Source organism: Anolis carolinensis, chromosome 5 (genome assembly GCF_035594765.1).
Source record: "Anolis carolinensis isolate JA03-04 chromosome 5, rAnoCar3.1.pri, whole genome shotgun sequence".
Classification (NCBI taxonomy): Eukaryota; Metazoa; Chordata; class Lepidosauria; order Squamata; family Dactyloidae; genus Anolis; species Anolis carolinensis.
The window spans coordinates 90,552,426-90,568,253 of NC_085845.1; the positions used below are offsets into that span (position 1 = coordinate 90,552,426).

Genomic DNA, 15,828 nt, shown 5'->3' on the forward strand with positions numbered 1-15,828 from the left:
ATTTATTGGTTTACTACAGGTCACACCAGTTCATTTTCAGCAATGCAAACTAAATCCCCTTGTTATTGACAATTAGTGTGCGTGTACACTTAGAACACTATACATGCAATGTCATAAGTAAGTACGTATGTCTGCACATGAAAGTATGTGTCAGTTTAAAATTATTTTTCCCACATTAACTAACATGTGTGCTTACCTCATGTTATCTGAAGTCAAAACTACAATGCTGTGACTTATAATTTCATGATGTTATATTCCAACCAAATAGCACCAAGATTGAGTTCCACAGTATTTCTCTCTCTGTGTGTGTGTGTCTATACAGGGGTGTGTGTACACAAACACTTTCTTTCCCCATTTTAGTTCTAACAAAAATATTTCCCTTAAATTATTATCCAATGGCAGGGACAACCCAAGGTCTGTTAGCATCTGAAGCAAAATGCCCTCTTCTCCAGACAAGGCGTGTAGTATTCAAGTTGACACAGAGTATATCCAGACAGTTTTAGGCTGAATATACATTGTCCTATATCCCAGGATCAGATTCATGATCATTTGCTTATCACAGATTATCTGGCAGTGTAGACTCATATAATCCAGTTAAAAGCAGGGATGGGATACTGGATCATATGCCAGTAACCAGCCTAGGTGTTGGTTGTTGAAAACTGAATGCTAGATGGATGAGTTTAGTTGATCTGAGCAGTACAGTGTATGTTGGTTTAGTAAAGGTAAAGGTTTTCCCCTGACATTAAGTCTAGTCATGTCTGACTCTGGGGGCTGGTGCTCATCTTCATGTCTAAGATGAAGAGCTGGTGTTGTCCGTAGATACCTCCGAGGTCATGTGGCTGGCATGACTGCATGGAGCGCCGTTACCTTTCTGCTGGAGCAGTACCTATTGATCTACTCATGTTTGCATGTTTTAGAACTTCTAGGCTGGCAGAAGCTGGGGCTAACAGCGGAAGTTCACCCTGCTCCCTGGATTTGAAACACTGACCTATTGGTCAGCAAGTTCAGCAGCTCAGTGGTTAATCTGCTGCACCATTGGGGGCTGTATATCGGTATAAATCAATATAATCAGCATGTTTTCCATGAGAAATAAAAAAAACACACTGAATGTATGTTTGAATAATAACCTTATAAATACATTAGCACAAGGATAGGTAATATCCATGTGTTACTCTCCGTTGATGAATGACTATTCCCATTATACCTCACCCTTTGTCAGGCTGGTTTAGGCCCCATTTACACTGCCATACAAAATCCATATTATCTCCTTTGACCTGGATTATATGGCAGTGTAAATGGCCACAATTTTCCAGTCCTGTTTTGAAGAGATATCCAGAGCTTTTCTGAGCTGCTGTATTAATGCCCAATGTATGGCTGTATATATATTCAGCAAATTCTATTTTGGTGCATTTTTCTTTTAGTAACATCTGAACATCTGAGTGACAAGTCACCTCATAACCTTATTCCTGTCTATTAAGTATTCAACCATACATCTATGAAACTAAGACCCCTTCCACATAGCTGTATAAAATCCACATTGAACTGGATTATATGACAGTGTGGACTCAGATAATCCAGTGTGGACTCAGATTATCTGCCTTGATATTCTGGGTTATATGGCTGTGTGGAAGGACCCTCAGTCATACCCCAGTGATTCTCAACCACTGTTCCAAAGATGTTTTGGAAGCCTTAGTCAGCATGCCCAGAGTCCAGGAAATTTTTGAAGATGACGCTCAAAATAACTGGAAGGCCAAAGGTTGAGAACCACCGCTATATATTATTCTGCAGGATGGGGAAAATAATTTTGGTACATTTTTGTGCCAGATCAGAAAGGAAAAGGGTTGACAGAAGGCAACAATGTGCCCTTCCACACAGCCATATAATCCAGGAAATCAAGGCAGAAAATCCCACAATATCTGCTTTGAACTGGATTATCTGAGTCCACACTGCCAAATAATCCAGTTCAAAGCAGATAATCTGGATTTTATACACCTGTGTAGAAGGGGCCATGGATGCTGTTTCCAACCTGATAATATCCACACCATAGTAATATTTAATATGATGTTTGAGATCTCAGTGATGTTTACAGTCTTAAGTATATTCTCCTGGCCACTTCCTCTCACCTCTGGTGTGAAATAGGATGTGGAGCATGATAAGGAAGACCTCAGTTTGACTCAGTCAGATTTAAAATTAAAAGGCATAATGACACTTCAGGATTGTAATAGAGATGAGAAATTTATGGGGCTTCAGTACTGTTAAACTGCACACCATATCAACCTCAGTTAGAACAGAAATTGATGAAAGGCAAGAAGCATTGCACTTCAATAAAAGTTCAACGAAATATATTTCCTGCTGTTTTTGTTCAGGTTTAAGAGAAACCAGATTTAATTTAGATCAACCTTTCGGATATTCAGCACAAGTGAACATCTGGGCAATTAATCTATTTATTCCAGACTAATTGTCTATGGGATGTGATAGTACATAGCAGTTGGCCCTCCATATCCATCAGTTCTGCACCCACAGATTCAACCAACTACAGTTTGAATATATACACCCACCCCAAAACACAAACCTTGATTTTTGCCATTTTATGTGCAGGACACGATTTTACTATACCACTGTATATAATGTTGATACCCACAGGAGCGTAAATGTGAACTGGTTCCTAAACTGGTTACCTCCCACCCCGGCTTTTTTCCCTACAGCTTCTGAAGTTGCAAATGATAATAAAGGGAGGTCGGTTCCTGGTGGATCAGGCTAAAGAGGAAAACAAGATCCTAAAGCAGCAAATTGAGAAGCTGTCTTTGGAGGCTGTGGTTCTACAGAAGAAGGTAATATCAGTCGGAAAAATAAGGCTCAGGCGCCTTCCTCTCTGCCATATAATCCAGAATATCAATCAGATAATCCACATTATCTGCTTTGAACTGGAGTATATGAGTGTATATTGTCATAAAATTCAGTTCAAAGCAGATAATTTAGATCTTATATTCCAGTGTAAACGAGGCCTCAATTAACTGGAATGCACTTGAAAAGACAAGCCTATCTTTCCCCATGTACACAATTTTTGCAACTGCTATGCTTTCCACATATTTCTTCAATCATTGTTACTGAATGCAAAGCCACAAGCTACTTAGTTTTTTTTAAAAAGAGAGTGTTATTTGAAATGAACTCTTAATGCAAATAGTTTTAAATATACAAGGAGTGCTTGACCTCTCAAGAGACCTTGGTTAGAGCAAAGCTTAAGCATTATAACATTTCTGGCCCCTTCCACACAGCTGTATAAAATCCACATTGAACTGGATTATATGGCAATGTGGACTCAGATAGCCCAATTCAAAGCAGATAGTGTGGATTATCTGCCTTGATATTGTGAGTTATATTGTAAGGCAATTACAATTCCTAGGGTCCTAGCTCAGGAAGCAATCAGGCAGAAAATCCAGTCCTCATGAGAGTACAAAAGCAAAATATTTATTGTTATCATAGCTATAATAAAGCAAAACAGCAGTACACACACAAAGCTGTGTACATGCAAATGGCCGCTGCAAAGCGTGTCGCAGTTAACAAAGAATATATATCTTGGCTTATCTAAACTTGACCAATTGCTGAGGGTCCTTCACCTCCACACCTATTTTGGCACAGGTGGTATCTGTGACCTAACTTGTTTACTCCAAGCTAGCTTCTCTTCTTGGAACTTTCTGGAGAAAGGCACCAGCTCAAAAAGAAAGGAAGGGGCACAGGTCCTTTATTACATGTACTACTTTAGTTCATCATGCAAGGAACTTATTTTGTCTATATAAAATGGCTAAGGCTTATATGATATATGCAAAGGCAAAGCTATATATGCCAAAGTTTACTATTTTCTGGCTTATGGTGCCTTCAATATGGCTGTGTGGAATGGCCTTCTGCCTACCGTTCTGAAAGCTGGTTTACTAAATGACATTCCAGGATATTTGACATGGTTATATATACACATACCATTACAGGACATAATATGATCAAGTTAACATTCTGCATCAGTGACTACAGCTGGAGATTGCATATGGCTACCATGTAAAATCCTCCCATACATTCTATAAATCAGTGGTTCCCAACCACTGGACCACAGTTCCTAACAGCTGGTAAGCTGGCTGGGATTTCTGGGAGTTGAAGTCCAAAACACTTGGAGTCCCAAAGGTTGGGAACCACTGCTATAAATGCATCTGACAAGGTCTAGTATTCTGGGAAATACATCACATGGGCCATCTGGTTCCTACCAAGGACCAAACTAGCAGCAATAGTAGCAATGGTTGGTGTGATATGAGCAACAGGCAGGATATGTGCTAGATCTACTAGTTACAATTTGGAGTCCCCATGGAAACTTAATCAGTGGCATGGGGCCTGCCTGTTTTCTTTATCTATTTAAGGAGGATTGCTAGATACACAGGGTTACATATTTTCTTAGTTCAAACACTTGGGACAATGAAATATTTTAAAATCAGTCATATTGCTGCATTTATGAAGGTGGATCTGCAAGCATACAGTCAGCACTGGCTAATGAACTATAGCAAACTGTCATTTCCTGGGTATGTCTAATACATGTCTCAAAATTTTGGAGATATATGTGTCTTTGCTCAGCACTTGAACTCACAAACATGAGTGTATCCATGGCAATCAGAACTACTACAATGTAGGCTGTAGGTTGGTAAGGTGTAAATGTTTTAATTTAAAATGCAAAAATATGTTCCAACCCTTAGTAGATGGGTTTTGCTTGTGTCCAGTATCAATTGAATATTTTAGTCATGTATTTGTTTGACTTTATTTCCCCTAGTTATAAAATGAATAAAACAAGTAAAGGTAACAGCAAAAACCTTGGACATAGAACATCAGACTATGCTAAAGTTGATTTTAAAAATAAATGATAAAAATCAAGTATGCATCTAAACTCCATTATCTGGGTAGACTCCAAAAGGGGACCTAGATAGAGGAGATTCCATTTTATGGTGGGAGGAGGTTGAAGGAGGACAAGCATTTCCCATTTTCGTTGGCTATTCCCCCTCCCCACTTCTCATTACATAAATGAGAGTTGTTTCCACGAGGGCGACATGGATGGGAGGAGTAACAGGAAAACAGAGGGAAATGGTTTCCCTTGTTCAAACTCCCCATCCTGTGTAAAATGAACTATCCTTGTCTCTCTAGTACCTCCTTTTGAAAACTGCCCCAATAATCGAACAATACCCTAATATGTAGTATGAGTGCAGTTGAATACAACTTTGAGTGCCATTGTTCAATGCTATGGATTCATGGGAATTGCAATTTTAAATGGTCTTGCCTTCTCAATCAACGAGTGCTGGTGCCTCACCAACCTACTTCTTCTTTATTCGTTCAGTCGTTTCCGACTATTCGTGACCTCATGGACCAGTCCACACCAGAGCTCCCTGTCAGCCATCTCTGCCCCCAGTTCTTTCAAGGTCAAGCCAGTCACTTCAAGGATACCATCCAACCATCTCGCCCTTGGTCGGCCTCTCTTCCTACTTCTTTCCATTTCCCCCAGCATCATGATCTTTTCCAAGCTTTCCTGTTTTCTCATGATGTGGCCAAAATACTTCATCTTTGCCTCTAATATCCTTCCCTCCAGTGAGCAGCCGGGCATTATTTCCTGGAGGATGGACTGGTTGGGTCTTCTTACGGTCCAAGGCACTCTTCCAGCACCAAAGTTCAAAAGCATCTATCTTCCTTCACTCACCCTTCCTTATGGTCCAGCTCTCACATTCATAGGTTACTATGGGGAATACCATTGCTTTGACTATGCGGACCTTCGTTGCCAGTGTGATGTCTCTGCTCTTCACTATTTTGTCAAGGTTGGCCATTGCTCTCCTCCCAAGAAGTAAACATCTTCTGATTTCCTGGCTGCAGTCTGCATCTGCAACCTATAGCTCCCATGATTTCATAAGTCTGAGTCATGGCAATTAAGGTAGTATCAAACTGCATTAATTCTACAGGGTAGATACACCCTGTAAAATAATTTTTTCAGGGACCCTGTTAAACAACCAAACTTCTAGAATAAAAACTTTTGCTGCTGTGAAGTGGATGGCAGGGAAGGGACATATTTGGAAGCAGTTCCATAGTACAGGAATATCTGTCTGCTTTTGGCAACCCATTTCCTGGGTAGAATAACCCATTTTGTAGTCCACTTCCAATGGAAATTCAATTAATAATGGACATACATTCTAGGGAGCTGGCTTTCTGCAATGGATGCTCTGTCTGATGAAATTTCTCCCCATTTTCCTTCAACTGGCCAATTTAAGGGGTTCAGGTTATCTCGATTATCTGAACCTTGATTTGGAAAATGAAAATTGGATTCAGAGTTGTTGTTTTTTCTTTAGGTATATTTTTCTTTCGGCACTAGAGTGCTATTCTTCCCCTCCAAAATAAAAAATCATAAAATATAGATTGTTCCTTGTCTCCCCTGTGAGATTTCAACACATTCTGGTTACTAAGGAGGAACAGCTTCCAGAGAAAAACCAGGCTTATGGATCTACCTCAACAGCACAAGAATTTCTTTCTTGCCAAGAATAGCTTCAGAGAGAAAGTTTCAGCTGTTGTATGTCAAGTTTACACGTAGACTCCATAAAAATTATATGCAAGTGCTTTGTTAATCTGAAAGACCCTTTGCCGCAGCATATCAGAGAAAGTGCTCTCTGATAATGAGGCCTGCAGATTCCCTTAAAACCCTTAAGACAGAGGGCTTGCTCTTCGGTCTTTCTCGGCACTTGTAAAGTCTTTCCAGTACGTCAGTGAGGAATGTACATACACTCCTACAGTTCCTAGCAACAATCAGAAACAACTGGAGATAGCTATTTGGGCTATGCTAAGACAAGAACATTTTTGAAAGCAAGCTAGATTAAGAAAGACAGATCCAAACTCTAGCAGGTGGCAATGAGATAAGAAAAAGGAGATTGGAGCTGCCTCTCCTTCTAACCTGGGTCCTCCCTACTGCCAGTTTTTCACAGGAACAGCTGGGAATCATCATTAAAGGAAAAGTTCTCCCCATTATTTCCATCTTCTTGTCCCAGAATAAAAAGGAGGTTGCAGAAAAAGAGAGCAGCTGGTTCACCTATACACACCAATCACTTGAAGAACTTGCAAACTGTGCAGCGTCACATGAGTTGGTGTCATCAATGCAATAAATCATGGGCCACCCATGCAACCACTCATGGGTCTCCGCCCATATCAGCCCAACCCCCAATACTTTGTTCAAATTCCAGAAAATAAGTTATTTAAAAAACCAAAACATCAGTAACCGAAACAAAATTGCATGCTTGTAGTGGGTACAGACAAAACTACGACATTCGAAGCCTTACTGTAACTGGGGAATTAGAACAGCTCTGAGTGGAGAATATCTCGGTTAGTAGGTCCAAAAAGTAAATCAGCATAGAGTTGTAGCCTTTCAGGTGTGTTAATACAATATATGTAAGCCTGTCTTACGAAAAATGTTTTTTAGGTTGTATCTCACTACAGATATATTTGTATAAAAATAATACATTTATGTTACAACTGAGCAAAATTTTTATAAATAGCAATTTTGGTGTCACCCTCTCTGCCTCCTGGCATGGTTCACATCCTCTGCATCCACTAATGATACTACTGCATACAAACTGGATTATGTTGAAGATCTGAAAGTGCTATCTAGAGTTTGGCCTGCCCCTCTTTCACAGAAACACAACATGACTTGATGCTAAAACCATGGCTCAAACTGATTCCTGGATTTCGTATGTAATCATCTGCACAGTGAAACCACTTTTTTCAATACCGTTTTAAAATTTCATTAAATTCTCAGTGTAGGTGGGATCTTAGACTTAACTCCTTTCAAAATACTGTATTTCCTTGAATAATAGTCACCATTGTGTAATGGTCACACACACCCTTATTGGGGGGTTCCAAGGTGGCATTTTTGCTTTCCTCGCATAATAGTCACACCTTTGATTTGCCAGTCCATTTGCTTGTCTATCCACTAGCCTACCCAAAGACCCACATGTTTGCTTCACTTACTCACTTACTAGCTCAGCCGCTCACCAATCTACCCACCCAGCCAGTCACTCACTCACTCACTCACTCACTCATGCAGGCACTCACTCAGTTGCCTATCTATTCACTGACAATTCCCTTCAAGAAACACTGCTTCAAGTATTACAGTAATTTGTTTACTGCCAACCTAGCAGATTGAAAACATGCCAATGTGTACCGCTCCAGCGGGAAGGTAACGGCACTCCATGCAGTCATGCCGGCCACATGACCTTGGAGGTGTCTACGGACAACGCCGGCTCTTCGGCTTAGAAATGGAGATGAGCACCAACCCCCAGAGTCAGACATGACTGGACTTAATGTAAGGGGAAAACCTTTACCAAAGAACCAATATACAATCCTGATTAATCTACTATCTACCATGTTTCCCTGAAAATAAGACATACCCATAAAATACGCTATAGCAAGATTTCAAAGCATTTGCGCAATATAAGCCATATCCTGAAAATAAGACATAGTGATAAGCGTGGCTATGCAGCATACCAGCACAGAGGGTGACTCCAATGTGTGAAAGCTTTCAGATTGGCAAGTTTCTCCTTAAGGCCTGTCAGGACCCAGGCTGCAGAGCACCAATAACCATACGCAGAGGCCAGAATCTATCTAATATCTTTATTAAAGAAATATATAAAGTCAATAAAAACAAGTGTAGGATATAGTTCAGAAGTAGACCTTTCAGGAAAGGTCAAATATAGTCCAGGAAAACAATGTCCAATATGAGATATTAAGGTCCAAAGTTGTAATCCAATAACCGAAACACACACTTTGCCAAGCAAAGTGAGGGGAAATAACAAGGTCCCTTAGTCCATGGAACTTGATGCAAGGCTGGAGAGCAAACTAGGTTCTTGGCAAATAAGGCTTGATTCAAGGCAGCAAGAAACGAGGAACAAGAACAGGGTCCGTGGCGAATCCGTGGCGAGGTCCGGGGAACAAGGCAGGGCTGGGACGAGAGCAAGGTCCTGGAAACTGGAGTAGCGTAGTCCACACACAATCTACTCCCGAAGTTGACGAATTGACTCCGCAAGGAATCCTTGTGGTCAAACACCTATATAGGATCTTGTTTTCCCGCCAAAGAACACTTTCTCTGGGGAACAAGAAACGAAACCTATTCTGTGTCCAGATGCAGGACTCCTTAAACTTTCCCAAGGGAAACAGACTTAATCATCTAATTGTCTGGCAGCGATCCTGGCGCTTCGGCGAGTCGCCTCCCTAGCGTGTCTATCTTGATTATAATAAAGGCGGCGAGAAAATGGGGGAGATTTCGGCTCAAGGCTTGTTTGACTGTCTTCTTGTGGGCAAACATCCTGCAGCTGCAAGGGCTCTAAATCTGGCAGAAACGGTGGGAAACCCAAATTTTCCTCTTCATCTGCCACAACAGTACTAGGAACGGGACTAAATGGCCCATGAGACATCACAAGGCCAGAGGTTACAAAAGGTGGAGTGGGGATATTGGTTGCAAAACATCTTGAAACTGAATGTCTGTCTTGGGTCATCCTGAAGGCACCATGATTTCATCAGTGAATTAATACCCTGTTTCCCCGAAAATAAGACAGTGTCTTATATTAATTTTTGCTCCCAAAGATGCGCTAGGTCTTGTTTTCTGGGGATGTCTTATTTTTCCACAAAGAAGAATTCACATTTATGGTTGAATTTTTTAAAAATGAAAATTTATTATCTACTGTACAGTAGTTGTCATCACAAACCAGCATAACTAAACTGAATCCTTTCAAGAATTTCTATATTATATTTTATTGCTATACTGTTTTTAAATTTCTGTTTTAAGTTTCTGTTCGTGTGTAAATGTATGTTGTTGGGCTTGTCCCTGTGTAAGCTGCCCTGAGTCCCTTCTGGGGATACAAGAATAATGTTATTATATTATTATTATTATTATTATTATTATTATTATTTCTTGTTACTACCTTTATTTCCACGCACAACAATCTATGGTATGTATATTTACCATGCTTCCAAACAAAAACTTTACTAGGTCTTACTTTCGGAGGAGGCCTTATATTTAGCAATTCAGCAAATCCTCTACTAAGTCTTATTTTCTGGAGATGTCTTATTTTCAGGGAAACAGGGTATATTTCCTTTCCTATCTTTTTTGTAATGTTGCGTAACATCAGTCTGACAAACAGATTTGATGATCTTGACAATGTGCATATATTTTGTGCCATTTTGCTTGGTGTACAAAAGAGTATGGATTATTTTTTTTCCTATGGCCAACTTGACTACCTTTGATTTTTTCGTATAACAAACCAGTGCAGATTTGGTGCATATTTAAGGCAGAAGAGTATGGAATGGTTTTATTTCATTTTTGCACTCTTGCCCCTTTTTCTCTTCCTTTCTTTTCTCCCTAATGTGTCTTAATTTTTGGGCCAACATCTGAGAGCTGGGCCAATGCTGTTTAAAATTTTTGTACAGTATCTCACAATGTGAGGCATTACTTGATATATAAATAAATCATTCAGACAGGGGTTTTTAAGTGAATAATTTTGCTCTGCAGATGCCAGTCTCTCTTGGCATTCAAACACCAATGTCATGCTCCTGGATAAATGTTAGTCTTTCCTTTGCCATTTGAACTACTTCCCTGCTATGACTGTCATGAGCAATATCGAACAGGTGTCTCTGAAATTACTGAAGATATGTGACAGGGTGACAACTGTTCCTTCTCTTCCAGCACATGTACACACACTCCATTCTGCAGTTTTTAACATTAACACTAAGATCTCTGCTTCTGTGCCATCATGCCAGCAGTAAAGTGACATGAAAGTAGTGAATTTTTGTTTTAGCCCTCTTCCTCACAATTCCCAAACTGGAGATTTTGCTTTTATTATATAATTTTATTTGACTTGGAAAAAAAAACTGGAATTGTACAACTGCACTAAAATAAACATTAAAAAATAGGGAACAGCAGCAATGCTGGAATGAGTGATTATGGGATGTGTGGAAGTATGATCATGTTATGTGAATGTCAGCTTCCACAAAAACTGCAGATTCAGATCCCAGCGTGTTTGGCTTCCAAGAAGGCCAGATGAGACACAGATGGGTTGAAGGCAAAATTGGAGGATTCATTCTCAATGGCCAAAGAGGATGTCAGCGGAAACAGCACTCCAAAGAACTGACATACTGCAAGTGCAAATACATAATATAATAAATATTATATTATACATATAATATTTATAATATAATATTTTTATAATAATTATAAATAAATATAAATATAATAAAAATAAATATTTCTTAAATTTCTGTAGCTATTCAAGACTCCTGTGCCAGTTTCTGGTTTGTCCAAAAAGCATCCAGCTAGAATGTACTCCCTGATTGATCCAGGGCTCCATCTGATGTCATTGTTGGTTGGTCTTAATTGTGGCAGAAAAATTTAATAAACTGCCATTAGAGTGTATCCGTTTATTGATCCACCCCAATTGAAAAGGAATGCGGTAGGGCAAGCAATAATGGTCTGAAATGGGCCTTGATATTCCAGCTCCAATTAACACAATGAGTCCCTGTCCAGAAGACAGGGTGCTTAAGGTGTTAGCCATTTCAATGGGTTCCCCTTGGTGACACAAACAAGGAAGTGTTCCCAGAAATGATTCAGATCATATCAGGGAGAAAATAGGAGAAGACCCCTAGGGAAATCTATTGTCTCCCACCCCCCACCCCAGAGCCTTCCCAATGTATTATGGGGATGGTGATAATTTTGAGATGGTTTTCTGGAGTCTGGGATGTCTTGGGCAACATTCCAGGGTAATTCATGAAGGGGTTACCACAGGACAAATTGAAAAGGCACTATGAGGCTCGCTGTATGTCACAATGGAACCCAGTATGTATCAGCTATCAGTGACAGTGCAGCTGTACTGGAAAAGCGGATTTATGTGATGAAGTCCAAAGACTAGTATTGTCTATCTAAGGCAGGCAACACAACTTACGTAGCAGTAGAAAGGGGCCAAAATTAAAATAGGCTAGACCTCTTCAGGCAACATCCTGAGGATCTGAGGTGTGTGTGAGGGCTTACTCTTGGGGAACCTGCCCAAGGAGGCCTTAGCATCCCTCCCATAGCCTTGAGTACAGAGCTTCCCAGTCAACCAGGTCTGGGTTGCCAAAAGGAAAATGCTCCAGTTTCCTCCCTTCCTTTCCCAAATATATTTTAAAAGAGGCATATCAATCACTTTGTTCCTCTTTTCTGAAAAGGAATAGGAAATAGTTCAAAACCAAACAGAAAACCTATTAATCTTAGAGAACAAGTGGTTTGCACAACCACTAAAGGCAAACATGGCACAAACCCATGCCATTTGCTTAAATTTTGAAAAACCTTAGAGGTGCACATGTCAGAAAACAAATCCACCTATTCTAGCTCTCCTGGACCTTACAATACTTTGAGTTCAAATCTAGATCAAGAGACATCATATCCCCCTCTATTCTGCTTTGGTCAGACCTTATCAAAAATAAACCTGTGTCCGGTTCTGGGCACCACAGTACAAGGAGGAAATGAACATCTTATTGTCTTCCACCTGAAAGGAGAGGCACTGTTAGCTGCATTGTAGCTCTGCCTAGCCATTGTGGGTTGCACAGAAGCATTTGGGGGCTGCCTGTGGCCCAGGGCTGTATGTTGTACAGGACTGATCTGAGGCTAACAAAATAACTGTGCTAAAGATATATACCAGGCATATCCCAGTTTTACTGGCACAGCACATCTCCAAGAATTCTGGGATTTGATATCATAGTAGCCATGATGTCATAGTATGGAACGTCACTATATATAGACAGCATTTTCAAAGAAAATGTAGACACTTTAACTCAATTTTGAAATATCTTCTCAGTACCTTGATAGATGACAAGCAAGAGTGTTCATCTGTCAGAATGGCATTCCTTCGGTCTGTAAGTGTTTTCCTCTATTAGCATCCACTTTTCAATCATATGTTAGTATGCAAAAGATATATGCTTAGTTTTCTGTAAAATGTATTTATGCATCAGTTCTGTATCACTTCAAATAGTACAATTATATCTCCTGAGAATTATTTTAACAGGGCATGGGAAAGGAAGGTTTTAGTAAGTGCGGAAGATATTTTGGAGCAAGTTTTTAATTACAGACAGTCCCCGAGTTACAAACATCTGACTTATAAACAACTTATAGTGAAGGACAGGGGTGAGACAACAAGAACGGAAAGAAATCTACCTCTGGGAAGGGACATTCACTTCTGGAAGAGTTATCATGGGGAAAAGTGTCTCCACTGAAGCTTTATCACCAATCCTTGTTTCCATAATAGGCCAAAATGTTCAAAATCCAATTATCACAGGTAAAGAAAGTAAGGTGAAATCTTCTGAACAGGAAACAAATAGCAAAACAAACACCACATGAGCAAAACAAACACCACAAACAGCAAAACAAACACAAAACAAACTCCCCATGCTGTCTATTTGTCTCTGTCTCTGTCTCTGTCTATCTGTCTGTCTGTCTGTCTATCTATCTATCTATCTATCTATCTATCTATCTATCTATCTATCTATCTATTTATCTATCTATCTGGAAATACACTTTTAAAAGTACCCGTTCTGACTTACATACAAATTCAACTTACAACAAATCCAAGAACAAACCTACAAAACCTAGGTTGTTGTATGTCTTTCGGGCTGTGTGGCCATGTTCCAGAAATATTCTCTCCTGAAGTATACCTCACAACCTCTGAGGATGCCTGCCATAGATATGGGCGAAACGTCAGGAGAGAATACTTCTGGAACATGGCCACACAGCCCGAAAGACATACAACAACCCTGTGATCCCGGCCATGAAAGCCTTCGACAACACTACAAAACCTATCTTGATTGCAATTTGGGATTGCCTGTATTGTTTTTTGACATGAATAATGTAAGTTACATTAATTACTGTTCTGTATTGTGGTGATGATGGCCTGTGGATATTGTCCCAATTTGATTTTATAGCTGAAAAAAATATGTGTTTAGGGGCATTTTTATGATTAAAAAAAGAAATATTAACAACCATGGAAATTTTTATTAACAAACATCAGATTATCATTTCAATCACTTAATTTTAGAAAGGCTACAAAGGAGAGAGAAATGTGTGTCTTGACATGGATACAGTATTACTATACAGGGCTATTTAAATCTGTATTTCCATATTGTAGCTGTAATGTAATTTGGGGAGCTGAATTAAGAAAAACACAATACAAATGTAGAATTCTTTCACAAAGTTCATTACGAGTTTCATTTAGTCACATCTTACAACATAGAAAATCAAAACAAGCTGAGAAAAAAACTATTTGTGATGGAACAAATCTGCTGTTATTTTGGGGTTTCGAATGCCAGATTCTAGGGATACATATATATGATTTTAGCCTTTGTAGCCCTTTCTGCTAATTTCTGTTATAATTCTGCATGAGACACATGAGTATGATCTGTAAATGTGAATACAGTAGTCTAGTTTATGACACTGTAACTTTCTAATGGAACGCCAGCCTAGTTAAACTAATCTTTTTATCTAGAATGCTTTTCAACTGTTTATACTGTTTTAACTGTGTGCTGTCCTGAAATCTCTCAATCAAAAGGACAGAAATATATCTTCTCTTTCACTTTCTAGTCTTTGCATAAAGAAAACTATACTTTTTCTAAGTTAAATATGGTCAACAATATTAAGAGTTCAGGGTTTGGGGGTGTTGCTAGAGGTATTCATGGCTTATTCACTTCCAAGGGGGTCCTCCATGAATGTGGAGAGATGATTGTATATCAAGTTGGTAATGGCAGCAAGAGATTGGGTAATATGTTATCCCTTGCTTAATGGCAATGTGAGTTTAATGCAGATCAGCCCCTAGTTTATATTCAGTCAAGTTACTGACATGAAGAAGATGCACTTAAAATGTGAAAAGTACAACAATTTGATTTCTGGGGTTTTCTAATGTGAATGCAGTCTCTGCTACTCAGTCTGTATTACTCCCTGCTGGTGGGAAATTCCATTAAATAGCATATCCCACTGAGAACAACAACAAGGCTGTTAGCTGAATGGTGATACATGAGACCATTATATGCTTTAGTTGAAGTGTCACAATACAGTGCTTGAATGCTATCGATTTGTATGTTAAGTTAGCAGCAGTCACAGTGGCAAAGTTCCCAGCACATATTGTGGCCAAATCTCAAATGAATCTGTGACATTTCACAAATGAGAATAATAATGTATATGCATATACAGTAGAATCTCGTTTATCCAACATAAACGGGTTGGCAGAACGTTGGATAAGCAAAAATGTTGGATAATAAGGAGGGATTAAGGAAATGCCTATTAAATGTCAAATTACTTTATGATTTTACAAATTAAACACCAAAACATCATGTTTTACAACACATCAACAGAAAAAACAGTTCAATACACGGTTCAATTCACGGTAATGTTATGTAGTAATTACTGTATTTATGAATGTACGACCAAAACGTCGCAATATATTGAAAACATTGACTACAAAAATTGTAATCAATGACTACTAGACATTGACTACTAAAAATTGCCTACAAATAAAGATAGAATTGTATAAAATGAATTTACAGTAACAACATTGTCAGAAGTTAAATCCATAAAAAGTTCAGTTCTGTGAAAGCAGGCTGCGTTGGATAATACAGAACGTTGTATGAGTGAAGATTGGATAGGCGAGACTCTACTGTATGTGCTTTGAAGTCTATGTGCTTTAAAATATCACAGTATTGGCATATACCTAGTGGTACCTCATCCCAAAGGGCTAAAATCAGTGACAGATGCCCGTT

At 39.2% G+C, this 15,828-nt stretch overlaps 1 protein-coding gene across 1 annotated transcript in view; it reads left to right on the top strand.

Moving 5' to 3' along the window:
* The first annotated feature begins 2,704 nt into the window (after positions 1 to 2,704).
* The window catches only part of lmntd1 (lamin tail domain containing 1), a 186,500-nt gene continuing 173,376 nt past the window's right edge, over positions 2,705 to 15,828 (top strand). The window contains exon 1 of the mRNA XM_062981783.1: positions 2,705 to 2,831. Within this exon, the coding sequence (XP_062837853.1) occupies positions 2,721 to 2,831 (111 nt within the window). The 5' untranslated portion in view covers positions 2,705 to 2,720. The remainder of the gene's footprint in view (positions 2,832 to 15,828) is intronic.